Source organism: Pseudopodoces humilis, chromosome 3 (assembly GCF_049639895.1).
Source record: "Pseudopodoces humilis isolate 2021_Gansu_Grassland_sample_001 chromosome 3, ASM4963989v1, whole genome shotgun sequence".
In the NCBI taxonomy this organism is placed as follows: Eukaryota; Metazoa; Chordata; class Aves; order Passeriformes; family Paridae; genus Pseudopodoces; species Pseudopodoces humilis.
In genome coordinates this window covers 85,602,941-85,630,541 of record NC_142202.1, presented here as the reverse complement: position 1 = coordinate 85,630,541, position 27,601 = coordinate 85,602,941, and the positions used below count along the sequence as shown (strand labels likewise).

Sequence of the window (27,601 nt, the reverse complement as noted above, 5' to 3'; positions counted from 1 at the left end):
ACATCCTCAGGACTTTCCTGTATAAAGAGACAGAACCACTTGTCTCACTTTTACCATGAACAGTAGTACTGCATTTCATTAGGTAAATGATTGAAGACTCTCACAACATGATACACATTCACCATACACTGAAAGTCAGTGAACTTCAGCATCCAAGTAGCATTTAAGAGCTGTGTTAAATGAAGACTATGGAAGGAAAGTATCCTCCTCTCCCCACCATGAACATCAGCAGACACAACACTGGAATCCTTGCTGTCTAATCAGGACTTCTATCTAAAGTACAGAGAGGAGATGCTGGCGGTTTCTGCTTTCAGGATAGTTCTAATTTTTGTTTTTCTCTGAACGGGAAGAACAGTCTTATTGTAAAGTAGGTAAGCAGTCAGAGAAAAGTTAAAAAACTGCAACCAAGGAAGTAAATTGTTCAGTCAATGAACAAGTGGCAGAGGTTAGTAGTGTAGCAACTTGTGCAAAGCCCAGAACAAGTCTCAAACTTACGACTACTTCCAAATTCTTCAAACAGGAGCTTCACTTTCTCCCACTCTGTGGAATTCTTCTTGTTGGGAATATCCAAAGGAACAAAAGCACTGTAATAAAGAAAAATAACATTTCTTACCCTAATTAGTGAAATATAAGACAAATTCTACTTCCAAATTAAGAAAATGGAAATCCATTAATCCCTGAAAAAAGGCAGTGTTTCAACTTTATTCGCGTTCTCCTCAAATACTGCATTTAGATAAGCAGAGTACATGTATGTGTGTATACAGTCAGGTCTGAGGTCAATGATTTTGCTTATCAGTCCTGAAAGAGGTAAGGACCCTACACTCAAGTATTACTAAAAGACTTCAAAAAATTATCATTAAATCATTAATATGATTTACTATCCTGATTTGATTCATATGCAGAGGACCAAACAAACTTTAAGCATCAATTGAGACAAATTCTTGTATAAATATATACTTCTGAAAGCCAAAATAAAATAATTAATGATTTCCCAACCAACCATTAAAATATAAAGGGACATGCTTATCTTCCATTGTTATAATTAAACACATCTGCTACATTCCATTCTTCGTTCTGTAGCTGGCCCAGAGAACTGAGCTACAAAGGAGTTAAGTTTTTTGTTCTTCCAATAAGCAGACTAGCAAAGAATGCTGAGAGAACAATGTCAGGTAAAACAGTCCCCTAGCTGAAAGTTTCCTGTTGTCAGGCTCACCATCTAAAGTCAACTAGTAACTCTTCAGCACCTCTACAGACAAAACGGCTGATTTTGCACCAGCTGGAAAAATAGCATAAAACACTCTATAGCAAAAGAACACTGAAACCATAGCTTTGAGACATGAAATAGAATGTCTATAAGTCACAAGGAAGACAGATTTGAAGGGAAGCGCTTTAGGCAAAGAATGAATGAACTCAAACAGAAGTCCATAAAGTAGCATTCGAACTTGTATGACAAAGACTACATAATTAGACCCCTGCCTGAAGTCCCAAACAAGTATGTATATTCCAGGAGCAGTCTCAAACAAAGTACAAAATACATGCTTTTATTTCAAAGGTTAAGGATAAACCAACTGTGTGCACATATCATCACATCAAAACCAAACTGATACTCTGCCAAAAAAAGAAGTTGACATTTTGAAAGTTGAGATTTTAATTTCTAAAAAAAAGCTTCTTGACTGTGCAAGAGGCAGATTGAGGGCTATCATTTGCTTAACTTGACACATGCTTATTGATTTAGGATTTAGTTCTTGTATCTGCCTCTAGTAGTAATTATTTCTGTAAAACAGAATCCAGACAAAATAAAGACATGGGTATTAAAACCAAGTAAAGCAACATTTCTACTTACAAATGATAGAAAGAAATCACTGCAGGTTTATTTGCTAAAAATGGTTAGAAAAGGAGACTGAGAACATAACTGAGCTCAAGTCCTTTTTATTTTAGCACAACCATGAATTTGCTATTTGTGGACCACATGCAGGGAACAAACAAGATGGAAGAACACTTTATGATATTTATAACTTGCTTGCTCTTTTCCCCCTAAGAACAACAGGATTTTTTTTCTTTTCCCCCGAGACTCCCTACAACCATCATGTCAAAAGACACTGATCAGAGCAGGGGCTACAGAATACATTATTCTCTTCAATTAGCACTCAGATAAACCTTAAATGAAGGAGATGGACATCTGATTCTGCTCCTGCTCAAATTCCACATACCAAAAGCCCCAGAAAGGAACACAGGAGTTAAAACTTTACGTAACGCAAGCAAACAAAACGCCTCAGCGTTTGATACTTGGAGTTCTGGACATAAATCAAATTATAAAATGTGGTAACTTTAAGAACAGAAGCTCAAAACACATCCTGGGTAAATTATGATTAAAATCTAGATCAATATCTAGGCTGCAGAACAAGAACAGTAAATGCAAGACAAGCAGTTTAAAACTATTCACTCTAGGCAGGGCTAATACACAAGTGTAGATGGGTAAAGTTTGATCCTTAAAGGGTGTCATTAACTGTCATCCTTAGGAAATTATTTTCCAACACACCAGATTTAGACTAATTTCCTTAAGTGAGTTCTGCTGTGATAATTTGCATAACTATTTATGGGATAATTAGATATATTCATAGCTTTGTAAGAGCTAACAAGTTTAGAAAATTTAAGGTAACCAGTTTAATTCTAAACACTGACAGTCAGGAAAGCAAGCATTTCGGAACCAAACATTCATTAGCCTCAAAAACAACTATTTTGTTTCATACTAGACTGCTTAAGGGTGTTTTAATCAAAATTGCAGTATCTCAAGCCCCTTGAAAAGAACATGACATTTAGATAAAGTAAAAGGAAAGAACATAACTTATGGGAAGGGAAAGATATGACAAGTAAAAACTAGTTCTGAGCATCTCAGTATAGATTTGCCCTATACTTTGCTTTTAATGGTTTTAACTCTATATCAAGTTATTTGCGTGCAGAGGATTTAAGTGTTACAGATTTGAACATTTTTGCTGGACAACTGTTTTTTAACAGACAAGTAAGAGGTACAAACACTACTCCTGATAACAATTTGGACAATAACATCCTGCTTACTGAGCTGTGTGATCAAGTCAGAAAAAACACCAAGATTATGTGGCACAAAATAGATTTGTTTCCCAAAATACTCATAACGATCTCTAGTGGAGCAAGGGCAACATCCTGGTAAGACACTCAAACTTTGAGCTTAATATAGCTTTTATAATTAATTTGAGGACAGCTGACCAGAGAAGAGGAAAAAAAATAATCTCATGTAGACCTTTAAAACTATTTATTGACCTGTTTTAATCACAGATTACTGCCTAAACCAATCAGTACAGGGGCTGTCTGTTTATGAGACAATAGTCATGTAAGCATGGGAAGAAAGACTATTTGTTATGCACTTAACAGGAAATATTCCAACCCCTCTCACTACTGTAACCTTTGTACAGGAGCACTCTAGTCCACTAAGATTAGACACCTAGAGTCAAAGCCAGTAAAAAATTCCAGTCTAATTTAACATTACTCTGATCTTAACCTGTGAGAGAATCCCCCACTACTGAAAGATTAGTCTTCACTACCACATTCAGTCAAACCACTTACACAGAAGCTTCAGCTCCAACATGTTTCTCTCTTTCCTGTCACACTGGACTTCTGTGGCCAATCCCTGCCCTTGTTATGAAAACAGCTGACTAAGACAGGTAACTTCAGAAAAAGCAGATACAAACACTGAGACATGCTACTTAATCTATATATAACTATACTAGAAATAGAGTTCACATTTTTCTTCAGCACAGTCACCTCAGTTGCCTCTAAAATTGAGCCTTTTCCCCTTGAAGGGAGTCTTGCAGTCTCACTTAAAGGGGAAATACAAGAATTACTTTTTTCTATCTTATGGGGAGAGAGGAACGAACATGCTTACAGCTACTGTGGATTCAGCCGACACCTACTAGAGACACTACCAAGATTTCTAAACCAGATGTGTTATACAATCATATACCTATGATGTGACCTAACTGTCAGAAACAGCTTTTTGACAGAAATTTCAGTAGTATTTCTAGACAATGATTAAGGTAATAAACTCTACAATCTCTTGTAAGAGTAAATACCTTACTTCACTTAAAAAGACAAAAGACTTGACAGAAATGTACCTTTAACTTTTAGCAAAACTAAAACAATATTCCAGTAAGATGGTATACAACTGGAAGCATTAATTTCACTCTAGTTTCTGCTTCATGCTCCAGAACTTTGATGGATCATTTTAGCATGCATTTTGCAATTTTTAGCAAGTTTATTGCTGCAGTCAAAATGCTAAAAAGCTTATGACACAACAGACATTAGAAAGATTCAGTATTGGTGTGCATGTCATGCTTAATGGTGGTGTGAAATCAATTTTCTTCTACCATTTGGAGTTTCAGAACAGCACTTGCTGGAAACAGGTTACTCACTTCAGTAACATTTGCCTTTTAAACAAATGCAAGCAAAAGCTTTATCATGCAAGGCACAATTAAGTAAAGTATAAGCCCACACTACACTTACATTCTTCAGACATTTCCATTTAGCAAAGTAGAAGCACATAACGTCTAATTTTCCTAAAAAGCTGTTTTGCAATGTCCATTTCAGAAAAAGCACTTGAGAAAGGCAAAAAACTATTTGATGAACATGGATAAGGACAAATTTTTTGCTCCCTGTTGTACACTGAAGAATTAATGTAGTTGTGTCAAAGCCATCATGTCCTTGACATCGATTCAAACTGCACATTCAGTCAGCTTGGAAGCACAAGTACCTCCACAATTAAGAAAACAATTTTATCTTCCCATTTTCAGGTACATAACTCTCGGGATACTTAAGCCCTATTAGCGATTAAGCTAATGCTGATTATACAGATGGAGAGCATCATAATTTACCTCTTAGAAGCACAGAACAGAACTCTGATAAATAAATCTTGCATAGAACAGTGCTCAATACAAATACTTACCCAATTAACAGAAGAACTGCACAAATCGTGATGAATCCCAGAGTGTATTTGAGTGCTGTTTTGACCTGCTGAATATTAAAGAGAATGTTAATACATTGACATAAAATGAATATAAAGGGATTTGTGCAAACTATGAAAAAGTATACTTAGCAGAACAGGTATTCTACAGAAAACCACCACAAAAAGCATCAGTAATTTTATAAATAAGTCATAAGCACACATTCTTGAAGAGCCTCATAGCTTGAGAACGGTGAACAATGACATGGAATTCTGCTTTCATTATAAGCTATGTATTTGAGCAGCTGTGGCTGGATATATTCAGCACAAATTCACTCAAAGAAAATACTACTGATACTTTATATTATGGCTATTATTAAAAGTCTCATGTTAAGGTTACAACTAAACAGAAGGGAAAACAATAATGATTAATTGGTTAGAAGATTCTTAAGAAAAATATTTTCATTTGAAATATAGCACCTTACTGGCATGAAGTTACTGTATTCCCTGGGAGGTCTCAAGTCAGTGCATTACAAAAGTAAGCATGTTAGCTTCAGGCAAATTATTACTGCCTACTTCAAGAAATAATGCAAACACCACAGTAAAAAGACACTAAATTTGAGTACCTACTTCAGAATCAGAACCATTTTCCTATTCTCTGCTTTAAGAAATGTGACTATATATGGTTTTTATTCTATGGAAAGTCTCACATGAGACATTTTAACTTCCTGTGAATGAAATCTTGCTCAAAAGAATTTTTAGAAAGTTTAAAGAATTCATGAAAATAAAGACATTAATTACTTATCTCACTAAAGTACCATGTCATGCGAGACCACAGCGCTTAGACTGACAATGTCAGACTATGTCTTACTACAAGCTGCTCCAGGATTTTTATGGAACTATAGTAATAGACTTAAATATTACAATATTAATACCATTTCTTAGTTAAAAAATATTTTTTCATACTTGGGCTATAGTCATTTGCCTTTTCATTGCTCGGTGCATTTGCTAGAGTAAACTTACTGAGCATGTGTTGCCATCATCTTCTTCCTTCTCCTCATAATAGAAATAGACAAAGGGAATCCACAGAAAGACACAGAACAGAATAATCGAGTACAAAGCTAGAAGGAAGAATTAAATGAAGAGACAGTTACATCAGCACTTCATTTACTACACAGTAATTCAAAGGAAAGAGTAAAACATTAATTTCCTCCCATTCTAGCTCTTAATTTCAAGCATTGGAAAGTTAGTAAAATTCACTAGCCAGCATACAAACTATTACTGTTTTGTAAACTCCAAAGTGAACTCTTTCAGACTAACAATTTCAGCTCTATCCTCAACTTGGCAATAACAAAAGACGAAAAGTAATTAACTGTATGCAAGCAATATACAATATTAGCACACTAGCTTAAAGCATAGTGAATAAAAGCAAGCTAAACCACCCAATAAAAGGTTGTTCAAAAAAATGTATATCAAATGAAATTGATTTAAAGCTATTTTGATCACTGGACTCAGTATCAGATTCTACTATTAGCGTGAGTACATCACAGATGAAAGACATGGTTCTTACTGACCTCCATTCAAAAAGAAACCCTCCTAGACATTCTAGAACAGTAGTGTTATAGATACACATTATATTGTTGGCTTTTTGCAAATATTAAAATGAATGTTATATGTATAAAGTCAGAAAACTTGGTTATATTAATATAATTCTTTCTATTACAGTTATTGATGAAACTTAGAAATAATGGTACAATATACATATATGTTGAGCTATGGCACAGTATTAAAACAGAAACTACTTTTGTTTGTATAACCCAAAGACTGAAAAAGATAGTTAGAGACCCCCCGCTCCATTCTTAGATTATCTTATCCAGATGAAGACAGCAGCGACCAGAGCTCTGGGGGAGGAATTTATTGCATTTCTGTTATCAGGGAATGTGAAACTCGGTGGAGCCAAAAAGATTGATTTATTGGGAAGGGGGTGAGTCAAAAACTAAACAACGAAACATCCAAAATTTAAGAAGAATGTTTGAATCATGTATGAGAATTTATGAATATGTAGTAAGGTTCTGTTTTTAAGGGACAATCCTTTGTTAGTAAAGTGTGCTCTCTTAGCTGAATGCAGAGACACCCGGCCGTATCTGTATACTTTATTTTTATCTCCTAATTGTCTTTTTATTAAACTTTTAAATTCTATATAAAAATATGTGAACCTCGCTTTTCACAGTACTACTTCAATATTGAGAATGCTTTCAGAAATCAAGCCTGTCTAAACTATAACCTGTTTTTTCAGACTACTCCTAAATCCACACGACAATGGGCCAGTAAATTAGGCAAGTTACATGCATCATTAGTCTGAGATTAGAATAATCAGCCCATAGAGGTCACCACAAGCACAAAAAATTCTCACTCCCAAATTATATTACACAGAATTCAGCATACCTTACTCATGAGGTATGCCCTTAGCTCATTACACAATGAGACTGTGATCCATGTTTCTTCCAAGGGGATGAAGCAAGAAACACATTGATTAAAAAGACTACCAACTGTATGAGTAACTTTATTTACAAAGAATCATTAAGGTTGGAAAAAACCTGCAAGATCCAATTTTTAAACATGTTATCTGCTGCAACTAAACTGCTAGAGAATGACATATTAAACAGATCTTCAAGTATTACATGCAGTATTATAAACATGTGGTAGGATAAACTCCAATCTACACTTAAAATTGAAAAAGCTCCGTAATTTGCTCTGTTGAAAAACTTCGTTGCCACAGTAATTTTACAGGACTAGCACAGAAAAAAGGCAGCTTTGGATTTGCTTTTCCCAAGAAAATAATTCCAAGACAGATCTTTTTGTTTACGTATCAGGTGGTTTTAAATTGCCTCTGAGGATTTTTTTTAGTAAGAATTTAAAATTAAATTTATAATTCACATATTGAAGCAAAAGATTGTGTTTTCTATTTTACTACAGAAGCTAGATGAGGAATGGCTGAGTTGGTCTGTTCAGCCTGGAGAAGAGGAGACAGAGAGGAAAACCTCACTGCAGTTACAGATTCCTCATGAGGGAAAGAGGAGGGGCAGGCACTGAGCTCTTCTCTCTGGTGACCAGTGACCCAAGGGAATGGCCTGAAATTGTATTAGGGGAGGTTTAGGATGGATATTAGAAAGAGGTTCTTCCCCCAGAGGGTGGCTGAGCACAGGAACAAACCCCTTCGGGAAGTGGTCGCAGCACCAAGCCTAACAGAGTTCAAAAAGTGTTCTCAGGACAATTATCTCAGGTGTGCGATTCTTTACATTTATATGGCATGATTATTTGGGTGTTCTATGCAGGGACAGAAGCTGGACTCAAGGATCTTAATAGGTCCTTTCCAACACATATTCTATGGTTCTAAGTAACTATGTGACTGTAACTTTAACAGATTTGCCCAAGCACCTATCAAAAAGACAGGAAACTGATCATCTGGGTTTTGAATTTTAATCTTCAGAACTCATGAAAAAGGGAATGCAGCACCTTTCATCAGCCCATACAACTTAGTTACCTGGGGGCAAGCCTCTAACTGCCTGCTGTCCTACCCAATAAAAGGGCTTCTTGTTCCCTGAAAAGCTAACCTCAAAAGCAAAGGCCTTACAGCAGCAAGCAGCTAGACAACTGAGTGACAAAGATATTCCCTTCCCCCTAACTCCCCTGTGACCTTGCGGCATAAATCATTGTCTCAGCTTTCAGGGACTGCTCTTCGTTCTAGTTCAGAGGTTCAGCTTTTGCTACAAACATTTTTCTGGGTTGTATCAGAAGCTTGAAGCACTATTACTGGAAGTGTGCTTCACTACAGGGCCAATACAACAGTGTTTCCTGCCACAGTTTAAGGGATCTTCAGTGAGAATTCCTTCAGAAGGTTTGCCTGTTGCTCCTTAGAACAAGTTGTTCTAAGCTGTAGGTTGTTCTTTAGAGACAGCTATTATCTCAAGTTAGCCTTTCTGCTGATTTGCACCATATCAATACAAAGACACCTTAAGTATGAGAAAGTTACACCTCATAGTCTTCAAGTAACAAGAGTAATGGTCCCTTAATTATGTTTTGACTTGTTGGGTTTTCTTTTCTTCTAGAACTGGAAAGGTTTCAAGCTGACTATCCAAAAATCAATATTCTCTCAAATCCTTTTAAGACATTATAGGAGGTCTAAGAGGTTTAAGCACTGTAGGAGGCTCCTGAACATTGTATCATCAGAAGTCTCTTACCTCACACAAAACCTGTTTTTCTAGATAGTATCATATACTAGGGCATTACATATCAAAATTACTGAGTTGCTTAAAACAACTATTTGTTACATACTCCCTCAGTTTTTCTGCTGAGAAGTCACAAGCTACTTCTATAAACTTATGATCAGTCTTTTCTTACAATCCATGAAAAACGTTTTAAAATAAGTTTTCTTCAAGATTGGAAGATGTCTATTGTAGACCCAAGTGGAAGTTACGGAATACAAAACAGTAGTGAAATTCAAGTCAGACACTTGTTTGAAGCAATTCACCACAGTAAGTTTCAATGCAGACAGACTTTTAATTTATGTTCTAGCACATTGCTCACAGAAAAATTACGCTAATTAGGAGAGTGTTTCTGTAGATGTAACTCCACAGTACTTGTCAAGTACAGCTATGGCACTCTCATAGTACTTAGAATGGCTTCTCCTAGAACAAGACTATGGAAGCATGGAGTCATATCTACCTTGCACTTAATTCCTAGAAGCCCAAACTCTTGTGTCAATGACTCATCAAACACTTGCAGTAAGCAGACAAAACTCCATGTAAAAATCATCCAAGTAATACCACTTACCCTTTTGGATAAATTCTTACTCAAAAGCTTTAACCTAGGATCACCATACTACTGCTGATGTAAAAAGGAAAAGGAAAATCTAAAGCTTAGCATAGACTTTAGAACACATGTGAAGAGATCCAATAAAGTTTAGCAGACAGCCCTTGCCACACTGTAGCTGGGAGTCATCTAACACATGCAAGTCAAAATCTTGGTCTATCTCACAAGAAGATTAGAATCTACCAATTATATCCTTTCACCATTTATAAAATTTCATCAAAGGACACTGAACATCAAGGTAACTCCAACAGGTAGTATTTACTTACTAGAGGAAGAACTACAGAACACACCTCCAGGTTACTGTCAACTGTTTCAACCACATTCTTTGTGATACAAAGCAAACTGTATTGGACAGTTTTCAATTATAACACTTTCTGAAAAGAGTTTTCCTTCCAAACAAGCTGACATGCTTTTTTAGAGCATTTACCAACCATTGATCATTGTTCAATCACTAAAGTACTGTGAGGCATGTTCTATTACAGCTGGGTTTAGAAATAGTAACACACTAAGCCACTATGGCTTCAAAGCAATTACTAGACTGATTTCCTAAGAAAAGCTTTTAGGCTGCTGAAATCCCACTTCAAGATACAGTTATTTCAAGCTTCACTCTAAGAGGGACCTCATCTACCATTCTACCAATACAAACCCATTCCACTTTTCTATCAGTCTAGCCAAGAAACCAGGTGGGTATGAGAAACAGCGCTTTTCATGGGGGCTAACAACTATGCAAAAAAACAAACAAACAAAAAAAACCAACACAAAAAACTTTTCTATATTTAGTTTTACCAGTAAAAAGCAATGCAAGGAGCAAAGTAATGATGAATATTCTAAAATATCAGTTAAATCACAGTCTCCACATTCTTGTTACAATTGGAAGTTACTTGGATTGAAGGACAATGAACTAAGTGCACCAATTATTAATACTGTAAATTGTAAATACAACTACAGGAGTCAAGTAGGATCTATACAGTTATCTGTCCATTTTCAGAAGTCACAAGAAAATACTGGTATTCACATTCTTAAGTACAGAAGGGTACTTCATTTCTGCTCATCTCGTCTGTTAGAAAAAAGCCACAATCAAATACTCTCCTAGGAAGCAAAAAAAAAAAAAAAAAAGGGGAATAGTATTACAGTGGAAGAGTTGCTTAACTTTCTCCTTCTCAGCTGTTATGTCACTAAGCTGGGCAACAGCAGCAGGGGACTAGATGATGTATGAGAAGCATTGTGTTTTTGTGTAGGATTTTTGGAGACTTCTGACAAATAAGTTACTATTACTGTTCACTTTAACATAGCTCTAGTTATAAAACTAATTATGAAAAAGTGTACCTACTCAAACTAAGATGACAAGAGAAAAATATTTTAAAACCATGTTTAAATCTCTACCACCATCTGGAGGATATGCTATGAAATAAGACATTTGTCCTACAGTATTTCAAGCAGACCTGTCCAGAAAGGCCAAAAACAAAAGCAGTTCTCTATTAGTTCAAGATTTGCCAAAAAGTTCAGCTAGCCCAAAACACCTTACAGAAATTCATCAATCTATCAGTCTCACAAAATTATAGCAAACAGTCCACAGAAGAGCTTGAAGTTTATTCTATCTTATGAGTTGTGAGGTATTTGGTCTGTTAAACAAGACTTTGGCAAACTACATAGAAAGCAAATACAAATCAATTCCGCTATTGCAAAGTAAGAATCCCTGTGCTAAAAGTTCCTTTTTGAAAACAGTCTTCTTACTACTTTTGACTTTATTCATCTTTATGCTGAGTGAAGCCCGTTCTTGCTTGTCACTACCGCCAGCAGGCAATAATTAACCTATAATTTAATGAAATAAGTCCACTATTTGAAATAATTTCCTAATCTAAAAAATATATTCAGAAGAACCACAATATTCTAAGAGAAAAAACTTCAAGTCTTTGGAAATGTGACGAAAAGCAGGCAACCACCCGAGTTCACACCATTAACTGGAACAAGCATTTCACGCAAACTGTGCTGAACACATTTCTACACCCATTAGTATCCATTAGTAATAAAGCTTCTCATAAGTTCCGTAAGGACCAATAAAAAACTAATATGAGAGAGGTTTGGTGACTGGTTACTTTATTTCAGTCACTTTTTAAAATTTCAGTCTTATTCAGGATTACCACTTTTGAATCAACTCCTCTATGCTTCTCTGCAGTAATTGTTCCTTGGAACACAATAGTTGCTAAATCTGAACGCTCTGAAAGAGTTGCACTCATGGTTGCATGAACTTTATACACGGTAGACAAGTTCCACACTGCTGCATATGTTAAGTGCCATAAAAGTTACAGAAGAACCACATGTTTCCCTTAAGGGACCACTAAATACACACATAGGAAACACGTGAACCACAGATTATATAACAGAAACCATTAGCCTTTGATGAACTGGCTTCAGCATATTTACATTTTTAGGGGGCTTTTGAAGATAAATATTCTCTGAAGGGCACCGAGTATAATACTCATATTTAACCAAAAAGGGATAACCCAGTATGACCTCTAAAAAACTTCATGACTTCACTTAAAGGTCCTATTGGGGAAAAAAAACCCAACTAAAATACTTACTGTAATATCCATAAAGTACAGTGTCTTCAATTTGCCTTGAAACATTAGCATCAGCCCAGACCTAGCAATAAAGAATAGAAGCATTTATCAAATGTAATAAAAAAGACTACATGAGAATCAAGCATTAAAAGACACAAATAGAGGGAAAGAGAAAAACGCTACTTCTAAAGAATTCCATACTAGAGTGCTAGCAACAGTGAAAATCACTGGGCAAACAGGAATAAGCATAGGACAGCTTCACAAAAGGAAGGTTTTAGACCCAAAGGAACATTAAGTAGTTTTGGCAGCTCCCCATATGCTCTGCTAATTCCCACAGTATCTCTATAAGAGTCTCTGAAGATAATCACAGAATGGTCTGGGTTGAAAGAGACCTTTGAAGATCTCCTAGTCCATCCCTCCTGCCACAGGCAGGAACATCTTTCACAAGGTCAGGTTGCTCAAAGCCCCATTCAAGCTGATCTTGTAATGCTTCCAGTGATGAGCGTCCACAACCCCTCTGGGAACCCTGTTCCAGAGAACCATCAACCTCATCATAAATTCCTTTTTGGCTAAATCTACATTCTCAGTTTAAAGCTGTTACGTTTTCCTCTATGTCTACAGGCCCTGGTCAGAACTGTTTCTACATCTTTCTCATAAGCTCTCTCTACACTGAAAGGCTGCAACATCTCCCCAGAACCTTCTCTTCTCCACACTGAACAGCCCCAACTCTTTAAGACTGTCTTCACAGGCGATGTGTTCCAGATCCCTAACTTTTTTTGTGGCCTTGTTTTAACAGCTTTCTTGTGCCATGGGCTTCACAGCTGGACAAAGTATACAATGTACACAATATTTCCATCGAAGACCATTTTTGTTTAAAATTTGCATATATAGAGGCAACAATACTTAGACATAAGAATAAGAAATAACTTTTTATTATGATCAGTTATATATAACTCCTTAACTTTTATTTTTATTAGTTATTACAACAGTTTAAGCTATCATCTCCCTGTTCACAAGTACAAGACGTCACTTTTTTGTTTGACCAAGACTTGCATTAATGAATATTCAACTTAGCAATAACTAATTTTATAGTCAACTTCCAAGAGCACTTATATCTCTTACTTGAACAAGAGCAAAAGCAAGAGCACTACTCAGTCCTGGGGAGTAGCCCAGAGAATGGAAGCAATGGAAGTGAAAACACAACTCTTAACTATGTTGGAAACTGCAGTCAGCCAGATGGCTGAAATCAAGTTCTTGTGCCCACTCCCTCTCCTCCAAGAAAGGAATTACTGGTATAAGAAAGTTAAATATTTTATGACAGAATGGCTGGCAGACAAACTCAGGGATTGAATACAATTGTCCAACATTGCCAGTACAGCTAAAACATATTTCAGAATTGTTTTAGTTCTGTGGGATCCAATCTATATGTGGTCAAGATCAGGAAAGTAGTTATCCAGAAGAATTCTTTAAAAGTTAGAGAACACACCAACATAACTGAATTGGTGGAAAAAAAATAAAAATATCCAGTACTGTCAAAACTCTCATTTCTGTATGCAGGCTTTCTTTAAACTGGTAAGATCAATCATTTTTAGTTGTAAAGATGCACACACTAACAGGGAGATATGAAAATGCAAATGAGCACACTTAAACACTGCTCCCATAGGACTTAAAGACACGTTGGCATCTGATTTCAGTTCTCTCAGCATTGCATAATGTCTTCTGGAATATGGGCTTGATGACATACCATGAACACTTTTTCTATCTCAGAAAATCAGCACCACCTTCCTTTTTCTTCCCATATTAAGACTTCCAGTAGGTCAGTTTACATTAAGTTTTTAAATTCCACTGTATGAACTAAATTAGATTATCATCCACCTGGAATTTGAGTAGAAAAATACACATCCATTTTGACATCTAATCAGTAAAAAGAAAGGATAAAAAATATTTCAGCAAAACGGGCAGAAGCAAAACCTGAAGTACCAGTCAGGTATACAATAAGCTCAGTCTTTGAAGATTGCCAGACTCACACCCAACAGCATTTTAAATAAGAAATTTCTAGGCATTTGTATTAAAATATACCACAAAAGAATTTGCTAAGAACACATACAGAACATTTAAATTGCCTCATATTGAATGTTAAGAAAATGCTTGCTTTAATCAAGCCTAAGGGAAAACCAAGATTGAACTGGATTGTTCACATTGCTTGATTCCAAGTAACTATTGGAAAATAAAATTATGAGCAATGGAGACATTTAAAATGCAGAAAAAAGAACAAGCAAGAAAAGTAACAGCGAGATCCAAAACTTAAGAGGCACAGCCACGGTACAGAAGAGGTAGCCAGTAATGGAAATAGAACATGGTTTAGCTACCCAAGAACTGCCTCTCCTTCAGCTACAGGAAAGCACTTTTAACACAATAGAGGCAGAACTTTAAACATTCTAATTGCTTTTCTTTTTGTTTTTCAAACTAGGTTGCATACAGGACCAGAGTATACTAGGAAACATACACTACACCATATTAAAATAGTGAGTTGCTATACAACACTAAACAAACTTAAGTTGCAAATGTGTGCATTTCACCATTACTTACATCTGCCTCAGCATACAAACTTTGCATTACTCTGCACAAGAAGAATATGTAATGCAAGGCAATTTAATGGTATATCGTAATTATTATGTCAGCTTTCAGTCAGCTGCCGAAACCTCACATTTAAACAAACTAAAAAGCAAAATGCTCAATTCTAACTGGCAAATTATCCATATGCACACACCATGAATGCAAATACAGTAACCAGTTCATCTGAGCTGTTTCAAAGGCTAGTGACAGCAGCACTGTCTTGTCAAAAGCAAGCACTGTCTTGTCAAAAGCAAGCACTGTCTCGTCAAAAGCAAGCACTGTCTCGTCAAAAGCAAGCACTGCTACCTAATGAGTATCAGAGCTCTGACAGTCTCAGCATCTCTGGTGACATACTAAGCTGCTAGGTGTAGGAATTCACTCAACTAGTACATCCATTTCCTCATTTGGACAGCCTCTAGATCTAGTCTTTTTTCTTTTCTATCCATTACAACCCAAGCATACAGTATATACAGCAAATGGCTTAGAAGCACAATAGATTAGGGAGGTCAAAATTCATACTGCCTTCAACAAACAGTTTACAGTGTCAAAATGGGACCACAAATTCTCTTAGGACCTGCAGAATTCAGGAAATTCACACTGTTGTGCTGTACTTCATTTTGTTCCATGCAGTTTAGCAAGCTTATATCAACTTTAAAATACCTGTACCAATGCAATGTGAGACAAGGGAAGCTACAAACTGCAAAGAACTGTGCAATGAGCATGATGACCCATATTAAATTATTATGTATGGATGCTAACTAGGAAGCAGGCAGCACAGTGCCTGTGGAATAGCAGGCCGCATAACTTTCTCAGTCTCGCCTGAGAAAGTGGCCTGGGAAATCATAAGGAGGAATTAAAACAATCCTCAGAGATAGAAAACAGCCTTGCAGGTGCTGTTTGTCTGTTCCTTGTTTTCTTGCAAGAGAAGATCAAGGGGTGGTGTACCCCACTGACCATTGATGGTGATGTGTTAGTTTACTAACCAATAAGAGTTTTACTTTTCTGCACTTTCACGTATCGGTCTATAAAAAATATCTGAGGTAATAAACCGGGAGAAATTCTCCTGTTCGACTCCCAAGAGAGTCTGTGTCATTCTTCTCGTCGTTCCCAATAGAGTGACAATTATGCTTAAGTATTTTGTAACATAAGTCATGTTAAAGACAAATGTAAAAAGTACATATGCTAGTAAAATGTTGCTATGTAAGTAAACATAAAAAAGCAGCTTAAGACACTTTAAATTTACCTAAATGCTAAATCCAAAGCAAAGTTTCCTTAGAAGATTAATTTTATAATTTATATTCATGGAAAATTAGTTATGAAGAACACTTGCTACTGCATTAATCGTTGAGTAGTCTTTCTTCTCCCAGCAACTCTGTCCAGTTAGTGACTCATGTCAACATATTTCCACAGAACAGTACTATTCAAACTGTACAGATAACTTCCCCCAAAAAAATCACTGCAAGTTAATCTGACTTTCCGCCCATTATGGTAAGGGAACAGCCATGCATCTCATTATTTTGTCCCCACTAAATTTTACATTTCTACTGTCACTGCTGGACCCTACAAGACTTTCATGAGTGCATTCCCTGCAAATGCCCCTTAACAGAGCTTAAAGTTATGCAACATTACAGGTTTCAGTAACAGTGATGCTTCGTCAATTGTAGATGAAGCACTCATTCTTCTGATCAGCCTCTCCCAAAGCTTAGGCAACAAAAGGAAGAAGCAGGATGAAAGACTGGAAAGCGAGTTTAGCATGGTTAGATATGGAGAAATTTTATATATAGATCTCAGATCTTCCAGCCTGTTACCTTCAAAATGGGACAATGCCAGGATTTTGACTGCCAGATACAAAGTAGCATCCAGAATCACACATCTCAGCCCCACCTGCCTAGCATCAACGTTTTGGCCAAGGACTATGCTTCATAAGTAGTAATTCTTGGGAAGGAGGCATGGTCTTAGTCAATAATAACATCTCAGTTAACACCTATCTATCTAAAAATAAAAACCCTGGACATTTCTATGGGTTTTGTATTCTGAGCATCTACATAATGAGTTACTCTCCTCTCACCCTGGTAAGATGCAAAAAAATCTTAAATGGTCTGCAAAACTGTTTCAAGCAGTCTTCCTGCTGAAAGACAAAATCAGCTATACTCTAAATATTTATGAGACTTGTAGGTCAGACCAAGAGGTCTTGGGTTCCTGCAGCAATATTATGTTTTTAAGCTATGGTGAGGTTTTTTTTTCCTATGTTCTTGTAAGTCCAACAAGTTTTCAGATCAAACAGATCAGATGCAGCTGGAGGTATCTGAAGTCCTTTGAAACAAACTAAAGCACTGACAGTGCTCACAGACAAAACCTTTGAGCTGAAGTGGTGATGTTGAACATTATCAGGACTTCACTTACAGGTGATACTCAAGTCTTTATTAGTGTTAAACCAAAAGCCTCTTCTCCTACTTGACAGTACTATGAATCCAAGTAATCCCACCTTCCGGAAAAGGTGTCACAATGAATTCTACAGTGTAACTACTGTGAAAAACTTGCCAATACCCTACCTGCCCAATTTACTCAGTATAAAAACTTTAGGATAATACTTGATAAGTCTCAAAATATGGTGAGATACACCATTATATGCTAAATGCTACAAGCCACTTTTTTACCATAAACAATAATTTGTAGTAATTGAGAGATGTATAAACAGTATCTTTACAGTCCTGTTGAAATGAACAAAACGTCAAGTTACCAAAGGCTGAAGAAGGCATAGCATACAGCCCTTGTCAAGGAAGGCACTTCAGAACACATGATGGAGGAAAAGGGCTATATGACACTTCAAAGTGAATTCCTCCAGAAAGCAGCATAGTATTCACAGCCTCCAGAAAAAAAATACTCTGCTTGGGTATTACAGTTCAGCCAATCCTTGTAGCCAGAACATACCACCTCTTCCCTCGTCACAGAACATACACACAATTCACAATGAGAACTTTAAACCATCAAAGCCTTCAATTTAACCTCTGCTGTTAGTATAACGTGATTATCCCTAAGTTTTCGACAAGCTTATTCCCCTTGAAAACCCTCAGCTGTATCTACAAGTTGACAGTAGGGTCAGATACATTAAAAATTAACTGAAAGTCCACATATAGTACCTCTTTCAAGTTGAGCACCCTTGTTTCTCATCACTCAACAATGATACCAGGAATTACAGCTGGGAGGTAGAGGAAGAGTGTACATACAGAAGAAAAATTTCTTACTTAGCATCTGGGTAATTGCCATTACTCTTTTGGCATCAGCTTTGAAATCTTCCAGTTGGAAGGTTTCTTGATGAACTACTAATTTACCTACAGAGAATACTATCCATATCTGCTACCTGGATCTCCCTCAAAAAGTCACTGAGGAGATTAAAGACTTAACTCACTCTATCCAAAGCAATGGAGGTTTCTTGCCAGAGCCATAGTCCTTCGGACCCCAGCATCAATTACAGGGTCTTGGAAGTGTTGGTTTTGAAAGCACGGTCGAGAGAAAGGCCAGTAATCTTCAGGAAATAGTCTAAACACAATTCAGTCTATCCTACTTGCAAAGCAATAGCAGGAAAGATGTACGTGTTACCGAGGTCAGTTTAAAAGCTTGAACAATTCATGAAGACCACGCAACTATAGAAAATGCTGAGCTTGAAAGGACCATCAGGATCACTACTCCCAACCATGTGCCTCATTTTAAGATGTCATCAGCCTCCTATCTCAACATTACCCCTAAACTGAAAATACCAACTCAGTAAAACTGGTTTGTAGATTCTGACCGATTTCAGATTCACTCAGCTTAGAAGGTCACATTAGTATTTCTATACCATAATTCCAACACCTGTGTTTGGATCAAATGCATTAGTGCTAATAGATCTCCTGTTATTTATTTCCACAAAGCTAGAAACTCAATTCAGCTGAGACTTAGAAGACAGAAGAATGCTTCTTCAAGGCAGTATGGAGCAATTGTATTTCACAAAGCCATGAGAAGTATCTACAAACATTAGGAACTAAACAGGACAAAGAAGCCTCAGAAACAGAGGCAAAAAGGTGCTTTAAAAACAAGTCTTTAGAACAAGCATGAAAGCTTGCTCTCGGTACAATTTTTAAATAGAGTCTACCCACCTCACCATATCACAACATGTGTCCCTTAACAAGGAATTCCAGCCCATGAAAAACAGTATTATAAGTAGTTATCCTTCTAGTAATTGTATTTCCTTAATTAAAAATTTGTAGTGACTGCATGAGACCACCTTTGATGACCTGTTTTCACAGGTTTGTTTCTAATCAGGCAAGGTACACATAAGCAAAAATGTGTCCTTTGCAATAGCAAATTCCGCTTAGTCCCCAGTAGATGTGCAGTTTTCAGCTGGACCTAGTTGCATCATGGTTTTTTCTCTAGTCAGGCTCAGTGTATTTAAGAATATCATTTTCACCAAATTGCTAGAGCTCTGACATATGAAAGACCTCTTCCATCTTCTGTATTCACTTTAATTCTAAACAAGCAAGGTCTGAAAACACAAACTTTTCAAAATAACATTGAGTAACAGCTTAATTTATTCTGTATTAACCCTGAGCAATAAAGATAGAAAAAAAAACACACCATAGCTATACTAAAGGCTTATTCTCAAGTGCCAAAAATCACCGTATTAGCTGCAAGTTAGTTTTGAAGCATTACACAGACCTGGCAAGACCTATATCTTCCTTTGGAAGTAGAGCTGGAAGGGAATACAGTCTGGTGTGCAGGCATTTAGTTTTCTCCCACTCTATCATTTTTTTCAGGATTATAACTTTAACTACAGTTAGGCTCTAAACTCAAGTAAGTTGCTATTCAAGTTAGCTACACGCTCCAGTTTGACCTCTTATTACTCTCAATGTCCTCACAAAGACACAGGGTCAATACCTCCAAGAACTCTTCTTGAAAATTAAAGTAGTATTTGAAGCATTTGGAAGCTCTCTTACAGAAATGCTTAGAACATATGACAGCAAGCAGTCATCTCATGAGGAAGTCATTTTTTACAGCAACCCCCTACAGTTTATAAATGCAGTAGTTCAGTTAAGGCTTTATCAGCCAAGAAGAGATACTACTGCATTCCCCTCCACCAAGGGTTTCTACAGCTTTCAAAATGCTTATTAATTCAGGCTTTACATTATAGGTAGATTAGCACAGTAAATCTTTATAAATCCTTAAATGTTTCAAACTTTTTTTTTTCTGACAAAAAAAGACAATTAAAATAATCCTAAATTACAAAGGGGCAATACATTCTATTTTTGAACAAAATTGTAAAATTTTATTCTACAATGTCCCATCACAATACTCTAAAAAGCAACATTTAAGCAATTTATTTATATCTTCAGGACACTATATTTACTCATGCATGACAGAAGGAACAAGCATTTGAAAATGAGTAGAAAATCTGAGAAAGAATAAAAGTCAAAACTGAAATCCAGTTCAAATACCAGACATGAGTGTTTTATGCACAGTACAAGTACCCAGCTTTGAGAAAACTCAAGGCACTAAAACAGGTATTAGCAGTGGTTTCAAACACTTTGACAACCCGAGAGCATTCTTTTGCAACACAAGTGCTTGCTTTGAAGAGGCAATTAACATTTTTGAAAGTCCATACCTTAAATGTACCATTTTGGTTTTTCATGTATGAGACCAAAAATATGTCCACTGGCAGGAGCGCTGATGTGATAAGAGCAACAGCCAAGGCAAAAATTGCTGTTATGGTAGAAATCACTTCACTTTCCCGCCGACTTTGATACTTGCGAACATAAACCCAGCAGAAAATTAGAATGGCCTGAAATTCACAGGGAAAAAGACTTGTGAGTTGTATAATAACAATGTCAGCAAGCAGGTATTGATGTTAGACCCTATATGGATGACTGGCATAGCATTAACACACCTTTTACCTGAACACTCAGCACCAGCATTATATTGACCACACCAAAGTCACTTTTCCTCAAGAGCAGCTCAAGCAACAACACCAGCGCTCACAGACAGAACACGCGAAAACACAAACAGCGCGGCTCGCCGGGCAGGAGGGCAGGGCAGCCCCCGCTCGCAGCTCGGGGCTCTGCTCTGCCCTGCGGCACCAGCGCCGAGGCACCCGCGGGAGCCGCAGGGAAGCGCTCGCGGCCGGGGCAGGCTCAGGGGCACGGGCGAGGAGACCGGGAGGGATGGCTAGTACTGGAACAGCGAGCAGCCGAAGAAGGAGTAGCAGCCGGCCCAGGGAAGGGAAAGGGATGCATGAGAGAGCCGCCGCAGGGCGGGAGAGCCGCCTCTCACCAGCAGCGCCAGGCCGAAGAGGCACCATCCTGTCAGCAGGTCAGACGCTGCCGCCGCCATCTTCATTTCCGTCAGCGGGAGCGCGGCCGCCCCGCCGAGGCGGCGCTTAAGGCGCGGCGGGCGCGCGTCACCGCGGCAACCGCCCCACGCCCGTGACGTCACGGGGCCGCCCCGCCACTGCCGCCTGCGCTCCTGGCGGGAGAGCTGCTGCCGTCTCGGGAGCCCCCCGGGCCGTCCCGTGGCAGAGCGCAGCCGTCGCGGGGCAGGAAAGGGGAGTCGAGGTGATGGAGAGCTGTCCTCACCTCTTGCTCCCGAGAAGGGTTCGCCTGTCCTTTCCTCCCGGGGCCGAGAGTCTGCGACAGGGCAGCGCTCGGTCCGCGGGGACTCTTGGCTGAGGGACAGCGGGAGGGGAGGAAGGGGGTTTGAGGAAAGGCAGAAGGTGCGCTAAGAGGTATCAAGAACTTTCAATCCTTTTGTCATTCCTTCTTGCTCTAAAAGTACCTTAAACCATCTCCCTGCGTGGCCTGCAGCGCCCGGAGGCGCCGGGCGGGTGTGCGGGCGGTGTGGGCGGCTCGGGGCCGCTCCCGCAGGGATGCGCAAGGAAGGTGTGCGGGAGCCCCGCACCGCGGTGCCTCTGCCCCGGGCTCCGCTTAACCGCGATAGTGCCAAACTTCGGGCAGGGTCGCGGTCTGATGGGAAGCCTCGCTTTGGGACGCCGTGCCCGCTGTGAGGGCAGCCGCAGGCCGGGACGGGTGGCGGGTTAGGAGGTGCCTTGCGCAGCTCGTGTTCCTGAGAGTGTGGATTTGGTGGCACGGGGAGTGGGAGACCCTTATCTGCAAGGTGCTGCCACGTGTCTTAGTCTCTACTTTGCTCTAAGCGCTGCATGCATACAGTCATGGAATCATCAAGGTTGGAAGAAACCTTTTAAAATCGTCCAGTCCAATCATCCGCCCGGCGCTTGCCACTGTGACCCCAAAACCGCTAAATCATCACCCAGCACCAGATCCGGACAACTCTTGCTGCACCTCCAGGCATGGGAACTCCACCACCTCCATGGGCAACCTACTCTAGTGCCTGAGCACCCTAACAGTGAAATTTTTCTCAATATCCAATCTGAATCTCCTCTGTCTCAGTTTAAGACCGTAAGGTTGGGTGCAAAGGGGTCTGCCTGCAGGAGTGCCCGGGGATAGCCTGGGCCCTGTCCAGAGCCTGGGCTGCTGTGCCGGGTGTCTGCTGCGTGCACAGGCAGCTCAGGGGTGGAAAAGTTCATGTGCCTTGCAGCCTTAGTACAAGGGGCTCAGAGACCTAAGCAGGCAAGGATGGCCACATTCATGTCCTGAAACAATAGATATGTTTTCTGTGTTTCTGTTTGCTATGAGAACAAAAGTACTTGTGCCAAGTAGGAGTTGAAATTCAGACTCTTTTGTTTCTAGCCTTGTGAAAAAAGACTCATATGGGCTGAGGGAGCTCAGCCTGGGAGGGATGAACTTCCAGGTGCTGAGGCCAGTGGGGGTGATGGAAGCTCCTGGTATCAACAGTGTTTGTGAACCATGTGTGTGGCCAGGTAAATGGAAGGACTTCTTGTGGGCTCCCAGCCTGGAGACATCTGTTGATGAAGGGGCTGTGAGAGCCTCATCCCAGACTGATCTTTGCCTCTGCTAAGACTTAATTTGTATGAGGGAGCATTTATATGGGACGATAGTGTATGGTGTTGCTATATGGTGAGCCATATCCAGGGCATCTGAAGTGTATGCTCAGGTGGACAAGTTCTCTCAGGAAAGTGTACTTGATGGTGTGTGTGGTGGAATAGCTTTGTGACAAAGTGGCTGATAAGTTTTTTGGGCTTCAATTTGCTGTGACAGTGTTGTGACAGCACTCACAAGCTATGTGTGGGGTGGTTGGGGCAGCAGGAGTTCAGATAGACTTGCAGCTTTGCAATAAAGGCAACTATGTGTTTGGAAGGACAGGAGAATCAGAAGCTTTGCCTCAGAGCAGTGGATACATGCTGTATTTCTATTTGTTGTCAGAGCAGTGTGGAAGGCACTGTCACAGGGCAGCATTCATGAAATGAGTAATAATGGAGCTGAGGAGGGTTCTGAAGAGCTTGTAAACCTTGCAGGTAGGTACCTGCAGGGGCTGTGTTGACTCATGGAGGTAAATGCTGCTTGCAGGGCAAATACCTGTGCCATATATTAAGTTACTGTGAGAACAGTGCAGGTGGAAGCAAAATGAAGTGAATATTTACAAGGTGGCTGGATGGTGGGCTGTGGGTTCAGTTTTTAGGTGAGCTTGTAGCATTGCAAGGAAGGGTCTGCTGGTGGAGAAGTGGTATTGTTTGGGAGGCTCATTCTGGAGCAGCAGGTGTTTGTGCTGTGTTTTGTTCGGTGTGAGGCCAGGGGCAGCAAGCAGGTAGCCACCTGTACAGTGTCTGTGCAGCTCATGAGCTAAGTGGATAGTTCATGCCAATCCAGATGAGCTTGTAGTCTGATAAGAAAAGTGGCAGATATTATATAACTATAATTAGTTACAGGTCAGTAAACAAATAGTGTATGTCCTTTTATCTGTTGGAGGTTTAGGGTTTTCCCTTTGTATATTTTTGTATTATCTCCACCACAGGAAACATTGCCCTGGATGTCATTACTATTAAATATGTATGTTGTAATTCAGAATTGCCTAAGAACCCATGAAGAATTAAAACCCTTGAAGAACTACATTAAAAATAAACTATTCCCAAGAGGTAAGGGAAGTAATTTGCCTTTGGAGTATATAAAGTTTTTATGTTTTGTACACCACACCTTTACGAATAAAATATTGATATACCAAACATCAGGGACCTGTAACTGTTTAAGAATTAAGGCTGCTGTTAAAATTAAAAAAATAAATGCTATAGCTCTATGCTACCACAATTCTTTTTGTTTTTGACACAAATGGTAACATGAATATTTAACTTGCTGTAGTAAATAAGCTGTAAGTGTACTTCAGCATGATCAAAAATCTTTTTCATTCTAAACAGCTGAGTTCATATAGTTTAACAAAGATTTTAAAAAAGTCAACTGCCCAAAATTATAGTTTCCTCTAACAGAAAAATCCAATCTTTGAATCTTTTACTTTACATTTTTGCAGTAAATGGTAATATTAAAGAAATTGCCATCATTCTGTCAGATCTATTTTTTTTTGGTAAATATGGTTGATAACCTAGTTTTAATTGGGAAGTGGGCAAGGTTTTCTAGGTTTCAGTAAAAAATGTCATGTCCCTGTGTGTAAAATGATTACTGTAATTAATACAGGAAGATCTTCAGTTTCTGTTAGAAAAGAAGTAGTGCTTTTAGGTACAGTGCAGGCAAAACGGAAGTTTTTCTTATGTTACCATTATGGTATCTGAATGTGTTTGGTTTTTTTCAATACCATGTCACCACTAGCATTCGGAATGTTTTTTCTTATTCCTTAAAGTTCAGAGTTTATAAATTCAAATAATTTTATCCCTTATTTTAGTAAAATCATCAGATCTTTATCTGAAGAATTATCTACAAACAAAATTCAGAGGATTGATTTAATTCATTTTTTTACCATTGGGTGGAACATTACAAATGTCAAGTACACAAAAAAATCTTTTTTTTTCCTAGTATTTTTCTAAAATTTTTTAAAATGTTCAAGTAATGACCTTTGTCTACACATTGTGCCAACAAAACTCCTATAAACATGTCTTAAAAATGGTATTCAGTTGATGTGTTAACTCTAGTGAGGAGGCATTTCACCCATTGTTACTATTCCTGAGGAACTTAAGACTAACATTTTTCATGCCTGTATTCACACAGCTCTTTATGTAAGAGAGTGCTCATGGATAAATTTGTGATCAGATTTCTGAGTACACATCTATTGACAGCACTACCCTTGAGGATACATTGGTTAGATGTTCCTTGGCATATGAGGGCCATGTTTGTGTTTCTCAGTCACTGTAGACAGCTTCTAGGATGGCTGGATGTAGTGTCCCAAGCATACCTGCATTTTACTCAATTGCAGTGTTATGTCATGGGGTGAAAACGAGCAAGGACAGAACAAGACTACATAAGGCAGTGTGTCAGTAAGACTAATCAACGTGAGACCATGGGCCAAGAAATAAGAAATGAGGCAACTGCTCACCAGCAGAGAAGAAATACTTCCACTCTGTACAAATAGGAGGTGAGAATAAATGTACTTTTTTCTGCAAAGACTTAGTGCTTGATAGAAGGTAGATGGTTGTGGTATGAGCCAGCCAGTGAAGTAGCATCCTTAATACCAAAGTTATTGATCACCTACAAGCTGAAAGATAGTGTGGTGCAACTTTGAGTGCTTGCGATCCTCATGGTCAGCAGTGCTAGTGTTGGTTGCATTGCTGTACACCAGTGCTGTGTTTCCAACAGCCAGGTTAAGCTAGCATGGCGTATAGAAAGATCTCAGTAGTTGTCCCTGTTGTGCTGTTCCCTCCTACACTTCAGTAGTGGATGTGCACCTTTTTGTGCCTACACACAGAAATTTGTCTTGTGCTCTTTCATGCTTCTTTGCTCTTGTAATAAAAGCTTTTATCATCAGGGTGCCATCGTGTGCAGCAAGATCAGTGAATGCACTAAAGAGTGGTAGTGAAGTACTTGTGTGGGGCATCATGTATGGAATCAAGAGTGAGAAGGGTATAAAAAGTGATTTCTGTAAGGGTTTTCTGGACACATTTGTAGCAGGAGTTGATAACTGCAAGCTAAATAATTGTCTCTTTAAAAATTTTTACTGTACATAAAAAAACAGGGAGGATTTTTGCAAGTCATTGTGATAATGTGTGAATGAAAATAGAATAAGTAAGAAGAGAGTGCTCTTATTGCATTCCTCAACAGAATCTGATAGGCATTGTGGTGGTAGCAGCCATAGTGTGAAAAAATAAAGATATCAGTGGACTTCCCTAAATACCATTCTCTTTCCCACACAAGATGGTTGCACAATGCCAAAAAAAAGGGATTACAAAAATTTTGTGTTATAAAGAAAATACATAATTTTAAAATAAACTTTAATTATATTGTTTATGAAATAAAATCTTTGCTAAAAAGAAGTGTTATAGTAATTCTTATATATATAGGAAATAAATCCAAACTATAGAAAATGTCTTAGATTCTACTTCATAACTTGTGGAATTTACTTTTACTAAAGTATTCATGTGGTAAAAGGACAGAGAAAGAAGATGATTGGTATTATAGAAATTAAAGTGTATGAAACAAGACACCATCTTCATTTTGACCAGGACAAGGGATTAGAATCATACTTGAGCTAGATAGTGTACATACCAACAGGGAGCAGGTGCTCCTTCTCACTTGACTGAGCTCCTCATGTCACCACTTGGTAATCCCCCAAGTTTCAAGCGGGCTGAAAGCATGTGGGCTAGTGACAATGCCATATTTTAAAATTCCCTTATTAACTCAACTTGTTCTATTTTTATTCTTTTTTCTCATGTTAGAAGAGAAGATAGTGAAAATGGGTTTAGCAATATTTGACAAAATGTGTCATGGTCTTATACTTGAAGGTGTAATTATTCTTTGTGTTATGTGGCTGAATACAGTAAAATCTGTAAACCCGATGGCAGGGAGTACTCTGGACCTAGTACTCTCCAAATACACACAATTAACCATTGGGAATAATAACAACTTTATTTTAAGTGCTTCAACTTCTGTGAATAAAATTGACGGTAACTTCTTGAAATGACTTTTGTTTGATGTGATGCTGTAGTTCATTTACCACTACTGCAGACCAAGCTAGATTTCTGCGATTGGTGTGTCATGCATCTCCCTTCTGTACTGTACTTCAGTGCTTACTTAGTCTTATTTAGCCAGTAGCACAGCTTGGATTTCTTCATAAACACCATTAATAGTTAATTTTCACACTACAAGTTTGATTTTATGCTGTACCCACAAACTTGGATGTCATTTATCACTAGCTTAATGTAGATGCCACCTTCACATCTTTGCTGCTTGTATTGGTTCCTTAAGCTAAAATGTTACCTAGGTTCAAGATCCTCAGTTATGCCTGTTTTCAGAGTGCTTGGATTTAGTGCAGTCTATCATTCTTTTCCACTAAGAGAAACCTCATTTTCTCTTTAAACCTTTTTCAATATCAGTAGTTTATACTGATGTATCAGTGACTCAACATTTACATTAAAATAGGGACAAGGTTTTATGAACCTTATGAAAATTTCCATTTGACTTTAACTTGGTTTAAATCAGCTCGGTTCTTATTTTGGGTAAGAATAGGGAAAAAAAGA

The 27,601-nt window shown here is 38.3% G+C and overlaps 1 protein-coding gene across 1 annotated transcript in view; it reads right to left on the bottom strand.

Moving 5' to 3' along the window:
- The window catches only part of LMBRD1 (LMBR1 domain containing 1), a 67,600-nt gene extending 46,188 nt beyond the window's left edge, over positions 1-21,412 (bottom strand). The window contains exons 1-6 of the mRNA XM_005518126.3: positions 21,325-21,412; positions 20,660-20,836; positions 12,427-12,487; positions 5,996-6,093; positions 4,976-5,043; positions 496-584 (exon numbers count right to left, since the gene is read on the bottom strand). Coding sequence (XP_005518183.1) covers positions 496-584; positions 4,976-5,043; positions 5,996-6,093; positions 12,427-12,487; positions 20,660-20,836; positions 21,325-21,390 — 559 coding nt within the window. The 5' untranslated portion in view covers positions 21,391-21,412. The remainder of the gene's footprint in view (positions 1-495; positions 585-4,975; positions 5,044-5,995; positions 6,094-12,426; positions 12,488-20,659; positions 20,837-21,324) is intronic.
- Between the last annotated feature and the right edge of the window lie 6,189 nt (positions 21,413-27,601).